The following is a 20,100-nucleotide window of genomic DNA, read 5'->3' as shown; positions in this document are numbered from 1 at the left end:
AAGCTAGTTACTGACCACTGGGAGCCTCCAGAGGGGTCCCTGCAAGTGACCAAGACTGTAATCAAGCTTTACCCCATGGCTTCAGATTTTCAGCCGTTCATTCAGCTGAAGATGGATTCATTGGTAGAGGTGATGGTGGTAGCAGCGCACCTGTGCAAAGCAGGGATCCAAGTATACCCATATTTGGACAATTGGCTAATCGGCCTTGTCTCAAGAGTGGTCCAACTCCTGCAGGGCTTGGGATGGATAGTCAACTTCAAAAAGAGTCACTTGACAGTTTGAGAGAGAATAAAGTTTGGCCATTTTGGTAAAACTTGAAGCAAGAAGAATATGTATTTCAAATGAAAGTACAGTGGTACCTTGGTTTACAAACATAATTCGTTCCAGAAGCATGCTCGTAAGCCAAAGCACTCGTATTTCAAAGCAAAGTTCCCCATAGGCCATAGTGCAAACTCAAAAAATTTGTTCTACAACCAAAGTTTACTATGGTGGCCCGGGGTGGGTACCTGCCTGTGGGTGCCATAGCCCCTTCGGGGTGGCTTCCTTCCCTCGGGGTCCCCGTGCGGCTTGTACATGGCGCATGTGTTGTTGGGGCGGCGGCCGGCTTGACTCGGGAGTTGAGAGGTCCTGCGCATGCTTCTGCAGGATGGCGGCTGGCTTGAATCAGGAGCCAGGAGGCGCTGGCGGACGGCAGAGGCATCAGCCAAAGCGGGAGGGCAGCTGCACGGGGACCCCGAGGGAAGGAAGCCACCCCAGAAGGATTGGAGGTGGAGCAAAAGAATGCTAATTAGGCTCCCTACAAGAATTTTCAAGAGAAGGGATTGACTTACTCACACATTCAGGTATGGAGTGTCTGTCTACTAGAAAGATTATTATTGAGGTAAGAACCTAATCTTTCTGTAAATACATAAAAGAAGCCAGTATCATTTGCAGGTGAGTAAATGAATTTTATACATTGTTTTATTTGGAGGCCTAGAGTTCTAATCTGACTTTATCTGTGTTTTAGTTAGAAGATTGTGGAATAGAAACTGAAAGCCATCTGCTTGAAGTCATATGTGTTTATCCATTATATAAAACTATACCTTTAGAAAGCTAAGATATATTGTATTTTCCTGCTTTTTGAGTTTGTGAAATCAAACTATGCCTTTTATATAAAAAAAATTTCTCCCTCATTTTTACAAAATGTATATCCTGCATTATCTAGTAATCTAAATAGGGTACAATGAATGAACATTCATAATCATAAAACCATCTTATAAAACACATCACATCAAAAATAAAACACAAAAATATCAATGCCTTTAGTGAAACACAAAATTGCTATTCACATTTGTACTCACGTCTAATCCTGAACTGCAGTGACTCATTCAGGGAACAGTTAAATATGCTTTTAAGCTTTTACAAAAAGCTACATAGGATGTAATTGTCCTTTGTTCCTGAGGGAAGTGAGTTCCTTCCTTCAAAAGCTTTGAATTAAGATTATGGGGACAAAGATGTCTAATGACCATTTCTGCTTTGTATAAGTAATCTGCCCAAAATAAGCATAATTAATTAAGAATAACCTATTGCTGTGGGAAAATACATTTAATTAACTATTAGTGTTATCAAACATACAGATTAGGTTGTCTATATATCTGCCTTAAATCTCAAGCAGATTAAATGATACTTTCTTTGTACAGGTGAAAAGAACCTATTCCCATGGTACATACAGAGCTGGTGCAATGAGACAGATCAGCTTGGTTGGTGCAGTGGATGAAGAAGTAGGAGATTACTTCCCAGAGTTCCTGGACATGTTGGAAGATTCACCATTTTTAAGAGTAAGGAATTAATTAAACAAATTGCATTAAGCTTGTTTGGCATACCATGGAATTTTTATTGTACAAACTGAAAACCTTTTTGAATTGAGTATCGAGATCAGTATTTGAGGGAATTTTCTTACTAACTTTTAGAGTTGGTTGGACAATCCTGATTCCACACGCACACAAAAAAGACAAACCCTACATACCCCACTGCTTATTGTCTAAATTCTGTGTTGGCAAAATTTAGCCATCTATAAAGAGATGGCACTGGGGACAAATTTGTTGATTAACTTTGTCTGATAATGGTCAACTAAATATTGTTATTATTTTGATTGAATGGCAAAAGAATTAAGATATTGAAATGTGAAAGTAATCAACTTCTCTTTTTAAACATCTGAATTTTCCATGTATGTTTGTTGCTAGTGTACTTTGCCTTGGGGGACTTTGTCTAGTCTGAAGCTGAAAAATCGGAAGGACAGTGATGATGGTCCAATTATGTGGGTACGTCCTGGAGAACAGATGATCCCCGTGGCCGACATGCCAAAGTCACCTTTTAAAAGGAAAAGGTAGGATTGGCTCCACCTTGCCATGATGTACTTATTGTAGGAAAGGAGGAGCAGTTCAGTGGTTAGTGCAGTAGACTGAGAACCTGGGTAACTAGGTTCAGTTCCAACTGCAGCTTCTTGTTACTCTGGATAGGTTACTTAATCCTCCGTAGCCCCAGGTACAATACTTAGATTGTGATTCCACTAGGAACAAAGAATGCTAATTTTTTCATAGAAATGAAATAAACTGAGTATTGTCAGGGCCTTTAGTCTCCTAAAATTCCACTGCTGTTGCTGTTCTCATAGCATCCCTCATTCCCTGTGGAATCAGTCACCTAAAGTGTCCTCCCCTTTTTGCTTCTGGGTCAGATTGTTACACTTTGAACCACATGGAAAAGTATCTAGAGCAGGGAGGGAAGGGGAGGGATGGGGCATTGAAATATTATTCTTGATTAAAATCATCTAGCGTCACCTTCTGTATACTAAAACCCTATGAACTCCAGTATCAGAATGGAGAATGATCGACCAGAACACACATTGTGATTGGAGAGATAAGAAAATCAAGGCAGAGCAGAGCCCCAAAATCCAAGTGAGGCTAGCATATCAAGGAACAGGTAGATCAAGAAGGATGAGGATAGAATAGTTTTGGATCTGACCAGGAACAGGTTACTGGAAACTTTAGCAAGGGCTGTTTCTGTTGAATGTAGACTGAGAAAGTCTGACTGTAGTGGATCAAGCTTGATATTAAAGAAAGTCATGACAACAACAATGAAAAAACATGTTCATGTAGCTTGAATAAAAAAGGGAGGAGGGAGAAAGGGTGATATTTGGAGGGGCAGGTAAGGTCCAATGAGGTACACCACTTATCAAACCTTCATTGGACCCTGGGGACAGGAAATGCCTAGTATATCTGAATGTAGATTCCCTTGAGCTAAATAGCCAACAGCCACAATAAAATAAGCAGCGCACCTGACTTGCAACAGGAAGTACTGGGACATTTCAGCAATACTGCCCTGCAGTGGCAGAAGGAAGTCCACCCATTCTTGAAAATAAGTTTTAAATGCCTATATAGGAAGTATGTCCCATCATGTTTTTATTTTTGTTATCATTTTTGTTTTAATTTCTTTTAGCTTCACTTTCTGTTTTGCTTGATTGTAATTATATATTCATTTTGTTATCTATTATTTTTACTTTTTGAAATGTAACCTTTATTTTTCATCCTTCCTGGATACTGGGGTTTCTTGTTTATCTAAAAGGTAAGTGGACTCCATCTCAATGGAAGTGGTCTATCAACAAGCTGAAACTTCAAGCAGTTTGCATGGTGCTACTCAGACAAAACATTAAAATCCAAATAAAACATACATCTATAAAAATCAATAAGGTTCTGTTTGGTTGTTAGAAAATGATTCTATTGAACTGATGTTATGTGCTTATTAACTTTTATGAATGCTTGATTTGGCTTTTATTCCAGGACAAACAGGCAGCATATTCTCATGTGGGTGACATCATCCATGGAGCCCCGGTACGGACAGCTTTAAAAGTGCTGCAGGTGCCCAAGGCCAATCTCTCTTCCGACAATTGATGCTTCCAGTCTTAGCCCAGAACACCGGGTGGAACTTGTGCCCGGTATACTACCCCGAAGAAATGTTTGATAATCAGCTGGAAACTTCAACAGGAAAATTGTTCAGGACCAGCATGGGCATTGGTCAGACTTCGCATCGAAGACATCGACATCAGTGTTGGAAGATAACACTCCACTCCACAGTTCAGAGGCCGCCAGCTTCCTAGCTAGCATCACAGGTCACTTTCCATCGAGTCTCTTGATGCCAACCAAGCAGCAGCGACCACCTTCCGGCTTGCCTCAACCTCGAGGTGTGCATCCTCATTTAGGTCACCCTGTTCGGGACAAGCCAAGGCATTGATGGTACCAGCAGGTAAGCCAGAGGTACCAGTGCTTTTCTTCTGGGTGCAGCTTGATACGCTGTTCTGAAGGAATTTGGGTGATGCATGAAACCTGCTTATCCCAGTATCGACTCCCTCGGTACCGACCCAGCCTAAGTACATGGCTACCAGGTCCTACAATACCACAGCTGGTTCTCTGGAGCGACGTCAATGTTCCATGTCTACGTATCGATCCTCTCACTGATTCAGTTCTTCAACGACAATCTAACGGGCATCATTCCTCCTTGCATGCTTCAAAGAGAAAACATTGCTCTTTCACGTTCTTCGAAGAGAAAAAAAGCTTTACATCATTCTACTTCCTACTACATCGGACCGGTACCAGGCTAAAAGTAAGCATCGATCTTCTCTATGCATTTTTGCCAAGGCATTAATATCCTTCTGATTTACAGTCTGATTCATCTGAGGACTTCTCCAATAGAGGCTTACAACACGCCTTTGGAAAAGTTGCCACACCAGTGACCACCAACGGCTAAATCTTCTACTGAAAGACTTTCACTATATTTATTAGGCAGTTGGGGAAAGAGTTACCACTCGAACTAGAAACTGATTCTGCCTACAGTGCTGAATGGAAGGCTTAGATTATTACTAGTCTCCTAAAGAACTTCTCATAGAGGGGCTTCCAGAAACTTTATCTCTATCTATCTCTCGATCGAGTTGACATTGAGAAAATCTACTCCATCAAGAGTCTATGCCTAAGTGCAACCAGCATGTGAAAGGAGCACTATGAGCACATTTGGATGTTGGCGAACGGAGTCCTAAATTACAATTTCTGTATCTTCTGCTATGTGAAGCATTTTGTCCGGAAATTGCCTTCTTTTGATGAATACCTTCCTTCTCAACATTTACAGGAATTTCATCTTATGTCTCGATCTTTTTCCCTATCTAGAATGTGTTGGGCTGGATCTGTTTATCCATGGTCTAAGGAGGAATCTGAAAAATTCAAGGCCACTCAAGGCAGAAAAAGAACAAAAATAGATATTCAAGCTAAACTCTTTAACACCGGGAGGCTTGAATGAAGAGATCGAGTGGCTTTCTATTTTATGATTTGGGCTCTATTGGTTTGGTCTGCTTGGTGCATAGCTTGGCTATGGAACTGGCGTTGTACGTCGGTATGCAGCGTCGGATCAGCTGGACTTTAAAATTCTGCGAGTACAAACCTCAGCCATGTTATACAGCAGACAGCGGCTCCCTCAAACAGTAAGCATTTGTTACTTTGGTTACTGCTGCTGTAAGTTAACTTCTACTGTTATTCACTAAATACTGGACTTTATAAACTATATAGATATGAACAAATTGACCTTTAAAGCGGTGTTTTGTTCAGTTACAGTTCCCCTCAACCCTGAAGAAAGTTTCCAGAGTAATTGAAGATTAATAACGCACTGAATATAAGCACAAGTTAAGTGGTTATTTTATAATCAAGTTTGCACAATGAAAGAAGAAAGAAATATACATAAAAAGCATAAAATAATTTATTAAAAACTCATTAGAAATTGGATCGATGAAGACCTTGGCAATTGGAAGTATGCTGTTCCCGATTGCATTCTGAAAATCCATACAAAAATTTACTCATAGGAAAACATACTTATGGAGTAGCCTGCATAATAGTCCTTTAAAAATGTGAATGTGTCCAGTATTTGGAGATGATATCTCAATGTATTACATAAACAAGCAAGGAGGCATGGGTTCTCTCATTCATTATCAGGAGGCCCAGAATACTTGGAACTGGGTGATTGCTCACAGTATACTTTGGAAAGCAGTATACATTCGAGAGAAGCAGTATTTTCTTGCAGACGGATTCAGCAGGTTTCTTCAGCCACACGAGTGGGCACTCAACTCTGCATCACATATTCTCGTTTGGCGGGACTCCTCAGATAGACCTGTTTGCGTTCCCCCCCTACCCACAATCAGAAGTTGCCTCAATTTTGCTCCATTATGAGATGGCGGGGATGTCACTAGTGAAAACTAGAAAAAATCAGAAATTGCTTTGATAAATAATATATGAACTGACTTCGCATTCAACACAAACCTGTCTATGAAGTGTAATCAATATGTTTTAAGTTGCTCAGAAATGTGAAACTCAACAAGGGGGGAACGCACCCCCCTAGAATGGGAACAGAGTAAACTCTGTTCCCATTCTAGGGGGGTGCGTTCCCCCCTTGTTGAGTTTCACATTTCTGAGCAACTTAAAACATATTGATTACACTTCATAGACAGGTTTGTGTTGAATGTGAAGTCAGTTCAATTTTGCTCCAGGCAGTATTCTCCCCAATGCCTGGAACCTGATGCGCTTCTTCTGGATCAGACACGCAAGTTTCTTTATGCGTTTCCTCTTATCCCTCTGCTTATCAAGCTCAATCAGGAATTGGCCACCATGATTCTTTTGGCCCTTGGTGGTACAGGCATCCTTGGTTCTCCCTTCTACCTCAGCTTGGTATCAAGGATCCAATACCTCTTCGGACTTTTCATCTCTTCTGCTTCTCAATCTACAGGCTTTACACCTGACAGCTTGGTACCGCACAGGTTGACATGAACTGAGTTTTATCTTTCTCATCCTGTTAGATGTATTTTAGAAGCACCATGAAAATATCTACGCAGCAGTGTTACCAGTAGAAAAGGATGCAGTTTTCCACTTGGTGTACTTTTCATCATCATGATGTATCCACCTCTATATCTGCAGTATTGGATTTCTTCTACATTTATCCAATTTAGGCCTCGAGACCACTTCGATTCATTTTCATCTCAGTGCCATCTAACTAATCCTGTTGCGTCCAGATTCATTAACAGACCTTTTTAAGGTCAAACCACCTCCAGTAGTTTAGAATCTCAATGTTGTTCTTTCTAGACTTATGAAGTCTTCTTTTGAACCGATGTCCTCAGCTTATTTGAAATGCCTCACTTGGACAGTGTTTTTTTCTCATCTCTCTCACCTCTGTTTGAGGAATGAGTGAACTTCAAGCACTGTGGACGAATCCATCATTCACAGTGTTTCATCATGACAAAGTTGTGCTTTGCACCCATCCGAAGTTCTTTCCAGAAGTAGTCACAGAACTCATCTAAATCGATCTACTGTACTTCTAGTGTTCTTTCCTAAGACTCATTCTCATTCTGGAGAAATGGCCTTCATACTCTTGTTTCCAACGAGCCTGGCCTTCCTTCTTACAGAGAATTCAGCCACATAGAGTGTCTCTTTTCATCCTAATAAGTTGGGACATCTTGAATCCAAGAGAACTATATCTACAGGGTTAATGGTTTTTATCGTTTTCTCTTATGCTCAGATTGGGGCTGCAACTGGGAGTTGTGTCACAGCCCTCAAGATCCAAGCTATGGCAGCTTCTCTTGCTTTCCTATGCTCAACTCCTATTGATGAAATATGTAAAGCTGCTACTTGGTCCTCAATTCATACATTCACATCTCACTACTGCCTGGAATTCAGTTCCAGACAGGAGGGTCACTTCGGCCAAACAGTATTGTAAAATTTAATGTCTTAATGGCTAACACTCCCTCATCCCATTCTAGTAAGCTAGGGAGTCCCACGTGTGTGAGAGATGCTGCCTGCTTGTCTTGGGATAAAGCACAGTTACTTACCGTAACAGGTGTTATCCAGGGACAGCAGGCAGATATTCTCACAACCCACCCACCTCCCCTGGTTGGCTTCTTAGTTTGCTTACAGAATTGAGGAGCCATGAGCTAGTTGGAAGGGAAGGCACTCGTGCATGAGCGGTGCGGGCAGTTTGCGAACTTCCTTAAGTTTTTAAAGTGGCAGTGCACTTTTAAAGATGTCCGTACTGGGGCTCCGCGGATGATGCCACCCACATGTGAGAATATCTGCCTGCTGACCCTGGATAACACCTGTTACGGTAAGTAACTGTGCTTTATTGTTCTGTCTACAGTTATTGCTTGTGATGCAGCCTTTAGGGTGAAATGTGGCTATGTCAGGCATTTGCTTTTGAAAGAAAAATTGAAATTTTAAAACATGGCTAGCTTTGTGAGTGGAGCCGGAAATAATTGGAGGTTAATATCACCATCTGTATACCAAAACTTCCTAGTGGAGATGAATTATCACAAATATAGCAGCACTTCATTTGTCCCCCCCCCTCCCTACCCCATTTGCTCTTCCATTGCAATTAGGTTAGGAAGGTGGAAGGAACAAAGCTTAAGTTATAGCCCAAGAGGCTTGCTGTAGCATAATTTTTAAATTAGCAATGTCATGTTATGTTTTCCCTCTCTTTTAGGGTCTCTGAGGAGTTGTACTAGGTTCCTCAGCAAAAGACATGTAGTGCCATTCCAAAGCAGGGTCATATGCAGTTCTTCTCTTGAATGGATTCTGCATGGAAACAAAATAATATTTAATTGATTTTTTTTAAAGAGTTGTATAAAAGTTTTATGTGATTTTTGCTATTTGTGTTTACAACAGAACTACCAATGAAATAAAGAACCTGCAGTACCTACCTCGAGCCAGTGAGCCACGTGAAATGTTGTTTGAAGACAGGACACGAGCTCATGCAGACCACATAGGGCAAGGCTTTGAACGACAGACCACAGCTGCTGTGGGAGTGTTGAAGGCTGTGCATTGTGGACAGTGGTAAGTGAGTTGGTTTTTAGCATCATAATGTGGAATCCAAGCATGGATTCAAAGGCAGGGAAGAAAGCAGTGAAAGAAGGTTGCACTCTTTTTGAGTGGTTGCATGACCTTGATTTTCTTCTAGCAAAGTCTCAAGAGGCAAGGTGACTGCCTTTTATTACCTGTGTGTTTTGTATTATTTTTTCATTAGGAGCTGTAAACTAATCAGAACTATTGGATTCCTACCAAAACTTTTAGGAGCCCAAGAAGTAAAACAAATTCTTAAATATTTTAGTTTAGTTTATTCTGTACCTGAAATACCTAAATCTGATAACCTAGAGGGTAGAAAATAATGATTGACGTTATCTAAGGCAACAGACGAATCTAATGATACTAACAGAGTAATGTCACCCTTATCAAGTGTTGCATATAGATCACACAATAGAGCAGTGGTAATTCTTCTCCACCCCACCTTCCCCAGGTCCCTTCAGCATCTGTTCTTCTCCACCCCACCTTTCCTCCCTTTCTCCCTCCCTGCTCCTTAACTTCGCGGCAAGCAATTTCTCTAAAAGTGCTTCCTACCAGCAGCCGGAGCGTTGAAATTGCATGTGGCTGCCGTAAAGGTCATCTCTGATGCAACCGGAAGTTGCATCAGAGACGACCTTTCCTGCAGCCACATGCAATTTCAACGCTCCGGCTGCTGGTAGGAAGCACTTTTAGAGAAATTGCTTGCTACAAAGTTAAGGAGCAGGGAGGGAGAAAGGGAGGAAAGGTGGGGTGGAGAAGAACAGACACTGAAGGGACCTGGGGAAGGTGGGGTGGAGAGGAACACGCTGAAGTGACCTGGGGAAGGTGGGGTGGGGAGGAACAGACTCTGTAGGGAAATGAAGAAGAGAGAGATTCCAGACTATGGGGGGAGCGGAGGGAAGAAGAAGGGTGGCAGACCAATTGGAGTGGGGGTGGAGGGGAGAGATGGAAGGGAGAGGCACAGTAACAGAGCATATGGAAGAGACAGAGAAGGCAGACAGTGGATGGAAGGAAATGAATTGGGAGAAGATGAGGAAAGCAGAAACCAGACAACAAAGGTAGAAAAAAATTTAATATTTATTTATTTATTTATTTTTGCTTTAGGATAAAGTAGTATATTAGTTGTGTTGATAAAAATTTATAAACAAAGCCCTGCCAGCTGATGAACAGCTCTTTCTGTATTTCAGCAGCCAGAACTTTGATTTATAAGGAAAGAATAAGCTAAATATTGCAGTACTGAGGTTTGTATGGATGCTATGGGGATAGTAGTCGCGGGGACAGGGACAAATTTTTTCCCCGTGTCATTTTCTAATTTCTTTCATATTCTTTGTGGTCATCCTGAATGCCAGATTGACTAAACGTGTCCTGAGGGTCTGTTTATCTTAGGATAACTTTGAATAATATAAAAATGTATTTATATACCGTAAAACCATGATATTCTATGCAGTTTACAGGATAAAAGAGGACTGAGAATCACAGCACAATATAAGCATCAAACTTCCAAAAATTTTACAAATACGTAAAATCTTTATCCCAAGTAGCAGCCTGAAATAACAGTTGCCGTGTAAAATATATTTTATATAAACAACCTTTATCAGATGGATCCTATCCTATCCTATATAATAAAACCCTAAGCGCGCATGCGCACTTAGGGTTTCGTGTTCCCAGCCACTGTGTTTTCTGATCCGTGGCCGGATTCTATTTTAGAATGTGTCGGCAGGGAACACTCTGGAGCTTCCCCCTCCCGCCTTCACTCACCAACCGCTACTGACGCCGCTTGGTGAGGATCGCGGCTGTGTCTCTGGAGCTTCCCCCCACTCACCAACTGCTGCCGACGCTGCGAGTCCAGAGCCACTGGCGATCACCACGGCAGCCACTCCCGCTCTCTCTCTGTCTGCCGAAAAAACCCAAAAGAAAAGAAAAACAATCGCTGGCACGTAGGGGAAAAGAGGTACTTCCGGTTGCGTCAGGGAAGGGCAGGGCTTCTCTCTCCCTCCCAAGCAGCAACAAAAACTCCCGATGTCCGCGGCTGTGAAACCCCCCCCCTCCAAAGTGGTAACCCATAGAAGAAAATCATGAAGGTCTTTGCAGACTTAGTAACAGAATATAACCAGAATACCGAGTTTAGTCTCCTGAATCCTGAAGACGTGATTGTTAAGCGAAAAGCATCTGGAGGCTGTGGTGTTGGACATTTAAAAGGGGTCCTAACAATGTGGCCAGTTTTTGTCTTCAACCTTCCACCAATACCAACATCATCTACTACCATGTCCCATCCTTAGAAATAAAAGGCAGATCGATTGTATGAGACTGCCACAGCACTTCCCCCCTGACAAGGAAGAGAATGATATTTGGGTGGGGGAGTTAGGGCCTGGGTTGGTGAGGAGAAGAAAAACATGGGATAGCCACTAGAGAGAGAGGCTTTGGGTGGGTGAGAGAAGCAGGCATTTGGAGGGTAGGTAGGAGAAAGAGAATACATGGATGGGGTGGGCCTCCAGCACCTCGGCAAGCAAGGGCTAAAGGAGCCCTCTCCCCCCCTGCCCCGGAGAAAATGAAAGCGCGGAGGAGAGCAGAAGTGCGCACTAGGGCTCGGTTTGGCTCACCATGGCCTAGCAGTTCGCGAGCTTCCTGCGGAGCAGCATCAGGTGGCGATCCAGCACCAAGGGTGAGCAAACGGGGTCCAAAAGGGAGATGGGACACGTTTGCCTATTCTGTAGCTAGGCAGGTGTGTGTGGGCAACTGGCCACAGCTGGATTGAGGAAAGGGCAAGGGATCCCTTAGCTGGCACAGTTGGAAGGCAGCTTTAGTGAGGGTCTGGGCAGGGAGAGAGACAGAAAAAAAGATAGAAAGAAGGAAATAAAGATAGACAGTGGGAGAGAAAAAGAAAGATAGCGGGAGGGAGAGAAAGGAAGAAAGAGATAGGGGGCAGGCAAAGAGACAGAAAGAAAGACAGACATCTATTCTAGCACCCATTAATGTAACGGGCCTAAACACTAGTAGACAAATAAAGCAAGAGTATGCTATGAGCATTTAGAGTTTGTAAATATAAAATGATCCACAAGATAACTAGATGCTAGACCTTATATACATCCAAATTTAAATATCACTCTTGCCTCAACTGGAAGCCAATGTAGTTTATGATGATAAGGTGTCACATGGTCTGTCGTCTTCAGATTGAATATCAATTGGACAGCAATATTTTGAATAATAAGTAATCTATTAAAATTTTTTTTATAACATGCAAGATGAATTATATTACAATAATTGAAGATGCTCAAAACTAAAAATTGCACTAGTAATTTAAAAGAAGTAGTATTGAAATATGATCTAATTGTTCAAAACTTCCATAACATGAAAAAGCCTTTTCTGACTAAAGCATCAGTTTGAGATTTCATTGAAAAATCTTTGTCTAGTTTAACCCCTAACATTTTGATTGTAGGGTTAATTGGGTATAGAATTCCATTCAATTTCAGATTCTCTTCATAAATCTTGCTTGGAGTAGCAAAGAAGAGTTTTGTTTTATCTGTATTGAGTTTCAACTTAAACTCATTCGTCCACTGGTTAAAATTACAGTAGATATAAACTGTGTAGCTTGAATCAATGAAGAGGAAATTGGAATTACATTAGTTATATCATCTGCTTAGCTGTGGAATTTTATACCCAAGTTTGTTACTTTGGATCCTAAAGAAGCCAAATAAATATTGGAAAAACAAAGGGGAAAATGTGTGTGTGTGTGTGTGTGTGTGTATGTGGAGGGGGGATCCATGTACTAGAAAGTGTTTCCAAATTGAACATGATAAGTACGCATTTGCAAGAAACCTTCAAACTATTGAAATACCTATAGCGTCCAAACAATTGAGCTTATTCAAGCATTTGCTGCGTGTCTATTATGAAAATAAATTTTGGAAAAAAGAAAGGTTTGAAAAAATTTCAGCAAAATTTGAGAGATGCTGAAGATTTGAACTTAACACCCAAAGGAAGTACTGCAGCTTTGAAAGACCAAATCCAGCAACAACAGCTGCTTCCTTAAACCAGTCAGTTGCACAGTGGCAGTTGAGAGCTTATGACCTGGTCTTTTATGATGACTCATTAACAACTGTGGTGATCTTACAATCCATCAAGATACAAGTTAATCACAGTATTTCAGGATGACGTGGCACAGGATGAGTCTTCCCAGAATAGGGCTTAACAAAAGAGAATGATTCTAAACAGAGACATGAATTGGACCACTGATTCTCTTTTCACCTGTTATGTTGTGTTAACCCTTTCAAGAGCAGTGTCTTCATAATGGATTTCTGTCAGGCTGTCATACCTTCCTTTAGATGTTCCAAAAATCATATTTTATATAAGCCTCCACCCCCTCAATACTCTTGAAAAGTCATGAGGATCATTCATTCATTAAGTGCCACCTTTCCTACAAAGCCTTGCCACGTTACACCATTTCTGCAAAAACTTCACTGGGTACTGATCTTTAAGGACTTTCTTAGAGATCAGACTCCACAGGTGATCTTTGAGGGGAGGAATTCTGGCCTAGTGCCTAACTCTCAGTAAGCCTGGTTCTGAGAGAGAGGTTGTAGAGGTTCAGCATTAAAGATAGTTTTCACAGCAGCCTGTGACCTGCATATATAATTTGCATAGATTCACTTGAGGAGAGAGCTGTTAACTAAAAGGCTTCTTTGGATCTGTTTAGGACCTTTTTGAGGCTTTTGGGAGTAGTTAGTGGGAGAGAGGCCTGGAAAACTGTTAAGTCAGGCCAAGCGTGCTATATTTCATGGGGGTATGAATCCTCTTGCCCTAACTGAAAAGTGCTCTTTGAAGAGAGACCTCTAGCTGGTTTCAGCCTCTTAGTTTGAGACTGAACTCTGAGGACTTTCTTAGAGATCAGATTCCAAAGGTGATCCTTGAGGTTAACTTCCTCCCGCCCACCTCAGCCAACCAGGAACAGGGCATTGATTCGATAGGATTTTTCTGCTTTTTTTTTTTCTTCCAAGTGTAAGTACTTCTGTAACCACAGTATGGCTGGGAAACATCATGTTACCAAAGCTGCTGCTCAGGTTACAGCTTCTGTGTCTGTGCAGACAGAAAATGTTACCCATGCAGAGGGAGTTGTTCTATGTGCAAGCTGTCTTCAGCTTCAATCCCTCATGAGAGAGAAGGTGGCAAGACTGAGAAGCATCCTTGAGAATGAGAGGTACATCTAAGAAATGGTTCATGAGGTGTCAAAGATGTCCAGCAGTGGGGAAGAAGTAGCTGTGCTGAAGGAAACATAGAACATGACGGCAGAAAAGGGCCACAGCCCATCTAGTCTGCCCACACTAATGGCCCACCCCCTAAGACAGCTGGACTCAGATTACAGAACCCTGCAAAATTGGTACTGTGACTCCCCCCCGCCCTTAAACTGAGGAACTGGTATGCTGCCCTGGAAGTGGAGGAGATGAGAGCATCCCAGGGAGAGGAAGGACTAAAGCTCGAAATCCCCAAAATTGCTGGATCCATGACACTAGGAGGCATAAGGGTAGTGGTAGTTGGCGATTCCTTTTGGAGGGATACAGAAGCATCCATCTGCAGATCAGACATGATGTCCTGGGAGGTATGCAGTCTGCCTGGTGCCAAAATCCAAGATGTTACAGAGAGATTGCCAAGACTCATCAAGCCTGATGACTATTATCCGAAGCTGCTCATCCACATTGGCACTAGAGAATGATACAGGGACAAATTTTTCCCTGTCCCGTCAGGAACTAAATTTTCCTGTCTTGTCCCCACGATGGCATACATCTATTAAAGAATGGAAGAAGTGTCCTCGGTGACAGGTTGGCTAATCTACTGAAGAGGGCTTTAAACTAGAAGTGATAGGGTCGAATGATCAAAACCCCCGGGTGAATATAAGCCCTCGGGTAAGTAAATCAGTGAATACTTCTACACGGATGGGAAAAGGGGGCAATGTCTGGAAAGCAGTATATACTGTGACTGGTTGTTAGCCCTGGCCTAAACAGACCAGCCTGACTTGACCAGTACATAAGACCAACAGAGCGAATTGTAGAGTTGGCAGAGAATTAGGTAATAGCTGGATTGGTAGTTAAAGTTCAGAACACCTCTTTAGTTCAAAACAGTGTTTTATTAGCACTCAAAATACTGATTTGCCACAGTTGAAAAATGTCAACAGCAAACACTGCTCAAACCCATTGAGTGTCAAAATGAACAGCTTTGAGACTTTTGCTCTGGTGCTCTACTTTTCTTCAAGACAAAAACAAAACTTTTTTTTTTTATAAGCAAACAGTTCCTTTCAGCCTTCAAAGAAAAAGCCCAATATTCACTGAATGTGGCACACAAACTCTTTTACTTCTGTTGCCATGCTTAATTTCCTCCAATTATTCTTTAGCTCGGGCATTATATTTAGCAAGTCCAGGCCAGCACATCTGGTAGGATCAGACAGTAGGCACTTTTCATTCACTAGCCCTTCCAAGCAGCTCTTATTTAAACCAGTCTACTGACAAATTCATAGAGCTTTTACTTTCCAGGTCCTGTGACCTAACCTGAAAGCACTACTAGGTACCAGTGATTATTGCAGCCTAGTAGTGTGGGATTCTAGCCACCTGAATTAATTAAATGTAGTAAATACTGTGGCAAGATATGGCTTGTGGTTCTCTCCACACTGGTACTACTAGAAATACCATTTGTCTTGCAGCTTTATTCTTCCTGCTACCACAATTCACAATCACTGCTTATTAGCATACTCTATTCCAGTGTTCTTTAACCACCGGTCCACAGAAATTTCCTGCCGGTCCACAGGGCCAGCACATGCATCAGGCCCAAAACAGTGTTCGTCAACTGCTGGTCCACGGTGCGATCGATGCGGCATTATCTTCGAGCCAGCTCCCTCTTCCTAACTGATTCAGTGCACAAAGCCACGGGCAGTGGCTCCTACGGGCATCCTGTGCCTGAACCGGAAGCCTTCTCTCTGACGTTGCAACGTCAGAGGGAAGGCTTCCAGATGAGGCACGGGACATGCAAGGTGCAATTAGTACTATTATAGGATGGGGTCTGGGGTGGAGATTGGGTAGAGATGGGTGGGGTCTGGCCCACGACTTAGCCCAGTGTTCTTCAACCGCCGGTCCACGGACCGATGCTGGTCCACAGAATAATTCTTTTATTTCTGCCGGTCCATAGGTGTAAAAAGGTTGAAAAACAGTGCTCTGTTCCACAACTGAAACACTTTTCTTTGGAACAGACTTAAGTCCTTTTATTAAGGTGCGCTAACCAATTAGCACATTGCGCTAAAGATTAGCGCGCACTAAATGCGAAGACGCCCATAGACTATAATGGACGCCTTAGCATTTAGCATGCCTTAATAAAAGGACCCCATGGTATTTAGTATAGTCGTAGCTTTCTAGGGCTCTCCTTTGAAGTAGCGCTCTCCTCCCCTGCTCATGGGTTGTTGAATTGCTTAGGCTTTGTTGGGCTGAAGCACAGAAAGGAGCTACACCATGACAACTTTGAGCAGAAAGTTTAACTGAAAACTTGGCTTGCTGATCCCAGTGAATAGTTCTTGCCAAACACAGGACTACTCAGAAATGCACAAAACAGGCAAGAAATTGACACACTTGCTGTTGCAAAAAATAAAACAAATTACCAAATGCTTATTTTGAATATTTTAAATGTGCATTTGTATTTCTTACAGTTGTGAATACTAATCTGTCTTAAAATGTGATCATATCTGTGGTATGCTTGTTTTTGTGTTCATGCTGCTTATTGATTTGGATTTTTGATATGTCTTTAATAGGTTATGTTCTATCTGATGATGTTCTGATGTTACATTTCTGTGTATTGTATTCATATGTATAATTTTTGGAAGGATGGGTTAAATGACCAAATAGAATAACCCAAATAAATAAATTGGATTGCAAGCTGTGAAGGATCAGAGTTGTGGCATTACATGTGTGTTCTTTTCTTGTAGGCCAGACCAGCCACGTATAACCAAAGATGTTGTTTGCTTTCATGCTGAAGATTTTTTGGAGGTAGTTCAGCGTCTGCAGTTAGATTTGCATGAACCACCGCTTTCACAGGTAAGATGTGACTGTAGCACTAATAGGAAAGTGTTAGTTCCTTTGCTAGTATTTGGGAGTCTGTCACATATTTGTGACCTGAATTGGCAACTGTTGGAAGCAGGATATTGGACTAGACGGGCCACCAGTCTGACCCAGTATGGCTATTCTTATGATGCTGATATATATTCTTAGAAATCTTTCCTGTCAGACTGATGGGGCTAAAAATGTACTTTTCTCTCTAAGAAGGGGGAAGTACTGTATGACTTCAATAAAGCACAAGAAGGTGGCATTTTCATTAGGAAGCTAAGACGTGGCAGGCTCAAGAATGTGAAACAGAGAAAATGACAGAAGATAAGGACCATACAACCTATCCAGTATGCCCTTTCATACCAAATACTTCTCAGAGATTCTCTGTGCTTGTTCCATGCCTTCTTGAATTTAGATACTATCTACATTTCCACTTCCACAATGAAACTCTTCCATGCATCAGTCACCCTTTCTGTAAAGAAATATTTCTCAAGACTATTCTTATCCACTTTCACCTTCATCCTATGCACTTTTGTTTCAGGCCCAGCTCCTGTATATTTATGCCACTGAGTATTTAAATATCTTTCTCAGTCTCCCCTTTTGAGTGTGCTTTGTCTCCGAGTATGAGACGCTTAGACAGGATTTGTAGTGTAGGTGGACTCCTATCAGTGACACAAATTGAGTCATGCTGTAGATCAGTGGTCTCAAACTCGTGGCTTGGAGGCCACATGCGGCCCACCAGGTACTATTTTGAGGCCCTCGGTATGTTTATCATAATCACAAAAGTAAAATAAAACAGTTTCTTGATCATATGTATCTTTAGCTATAAATGACAATATTATTATTAAGACTTAGCCAAAAGGAAAGATTTATAAACTATAAAGAGTTTTACCTCATGCAAAATTGTCATTTCTTTAATAAGACATTAACTATATTTTTCTGAGGCCCTCCAAATACCTACAAATCCAAACTGTGGCCCTGGAAAGAGTTTGAGTTTGAGACCACTGGCCTATAGGAAGAGGAGATGCAAATGTTAAGAGCCTTAGCCTATAGGGAGAGGAGGAGATAGTGGATGCTGTGAATAGGCCATTTGGCCTTATCTGCCATCATGTTACTATGTTTCCATAACCATAAAGTTCTATGACATCACAATGCAGGTGTAAAGAGCCTTAGCCTTTAGCAGTGGTCTCAAACTCGCGGCCCGCCAGGAACTATTTTGAGGCCCTCGGTATGTTTATCATAATCACAAAAGTAAAATAAAACAGTTTCTTGATCATATGTCTCTTTAGCTATAAATGACAATATTATTATTAAGACTTAGCCAAAAGGAAAGATTTATAAACTATAAAGAGTTTTACCTCATGCAAAATTGTCATTTCTTTAATAAGACATTAACTATTTTTTTCTGAAGCCCTCCAAGTACCTACAAATCCAACATGTGGCCCTGCAAAGGGTTGAGACCACTGCTGTAAGATGGACACAGTGATTTTTAGTGTCAGAGGGAGGGAGAAAGCCACATGGGATAGCACAGTAAGCAGTACAAATAGACAGAATTAGTGCACCAAGTGGCTCTTTTGGGGCTATATCTTCTAGCACAGTGGTATTCAACCCTGTCCTTGGGGACCACATGGCCAGTCAGGTTTTCAAAATCTCTCATTCATATTCATTGTGGATATCCTGAAAACCCGACTGACCAGGTGGTCCCCGAGGACTGGGTTGAATCCCACTATTCTAGTACATGATTATATCTGCACATCTGGATTCTTGTCCCTTCTGTTTCTATTCCATATTATCTTCAAAATGTTCTCCCTCCTAACAGTTCATTTTTCCCTTATACTATTGCCTGCCATCTCATTAAACTCCCCTCTCCCTGTCTTCTTAGTGTTACATTTTCACTCTCCTTATTCTTGAACTATTCTGAGCCAGGGTTTCTCTGACTGCTTGCACTTCCTGCAGTGCCATCTTCTGGCAAGAAGACAGCTACTCTGATGTGATATTTTCAGGAAAGTGCTCTTGGCCTAACAGCAGGTCTCACCACAGCTTTGCAACTGCTATGCTAACTGATTTTCCAACAAACAGAATCAAACAAACCAAAAGGGAATTTAAAAAAAATTAGTTATGATCGACTGACTGAAAAGATAAACAGATGGTAATAGGCAAGTTAATGTTTTCAGGATATAGGATTTCAGTACATTTGACAACTGGGCTCTTTAAAAGTGGTTTAGTGAAAAAATTAATTGGAGAAAAATAACTGTATTCATGACAGTGACACTTTTGGGCACAAACCTCTTTTCTCTATCCTTATTTAGGCTTTTACAAGGATGGAACTAAAGGTGGGTTGAAAGAAGATGTAAATTGTTTGGGCTGTACGATTGCAAACTAAATGAATCAGTTGTTTGTGTTTTGCCGACTTGTCATTCTATTTACTATGTTGATCCATTTAATAAAAAAGATATTTAAATATAGTATGAACAGTAAACAGATTTTCAGTTAGATATCACAATGAAAGAAGGAGACAAGATCTGTAATTTTCATAATATGTTTGAGTCCTGGACACTTCGTGTCACATATTGTCTTTTGGAAATCTGTATGCTACTTGTTCTTTAATAATAAGATTTAAACACACATACAAGGATAGAGGTATCTTTGCTTGGCTTTATTTTTTTTTTTTTTCCAGTGCAGCCCTACTCTTAAATGTTATCTTCTCACACAAGATGGTCTGTTTTAAATTATTCCTACTGTGCATTTTCTAAACTTTGAAAGGTCAATTTGTGGTAAGGTGTAATATCCAGTTGATTTCAGTATTTTTACTTGAAGATGTCGCAATTAAAACTGTATTAAAACACTAAAACGATCCCTGCGAACTTCTGTAGATCAAATACGTAACAATTTTTTTAATAAAAGGCCTTCAGAAGCGGCTCTCACAGAACATCAACTTTTTATGCAGAATCTGCCGCTAGCTTCTTCATTGGTCTACTTTTTTGCCACCAATTTTCATTTCTAATTTTTTCCAAAAATAACTTTTTTATATAAATTTTCTTATAGTACATAGCACTTATCTTAAAGATGTGTTTACCGTGACTCAATGCAAATTTAAACTGTTATATGTATGGTCATCACATATCCAACTTGTCATT

The 20,100-nt window shown here is 41.2% G+C and overlaps 1 protein-coding gene across 4 annotated transcripts in view; it reads left to right on the top strand.

Annotated features, from left to right (window-relative positions):
• The window catches only part of RSBN1L (round spermatid basic protein 1 like), an 83,695-nt gene that overhangs the window by 61,758 nt on the left and 1,837 nt on the right, over nucleotides 1–20,100 (top strand). For 3 of the 4 annotated variants that reach the window (XM_033958939.1, XM_033958937.1, XM_033958940.1), the window contains exons 4-8: nucleotides 1,680–1,817; nucleotides 2,223–2,365; nucleotides 8,721–8,888; nucleotides 16,846–16,954; nucleotides 19,273–19,296. In XM_033958939.1, coding sequence (XP_033814830.1) covers nucleotides 1,680–1,817; nucleotides 2,223–2,365; nucleotides 8,721–8,888; nucleotides 16,846–16,954; nucleotides 19,273–19,296 — 582 coding nt within the window. The remainder of the gene's footprint in view (nucleotides 1–1,679; nucleotides 1,818–2,222; nucleotides 2,366–8,720; nucleotides 8,889–16,845; nucleotides 16,955–19,272; nucleotides 19,297–20,100) is intronic. The other variant, XM_033958938.1, reaches the window with a different exon arrangement.

Source organism: Geotrypetes seraphini, chromosome 9 (assembly GCF_902459505.1).
Source record: "Geotrypetes seraphini chromosome 9, aGeoSer1.1, whole genome shotgun sequence".
In the NCBI taxonomy this organism is placed as follows: domain Eukaryota; kingdom Metazoa; phylum Chordata; class Amphibia; order Gymnophiona; family Dermophiidae; genus Geotrypetes; species Geotrypetes seraphini.
This window is presented reverse-complemented; position numbering and strand designations above follow the sequence as displayed.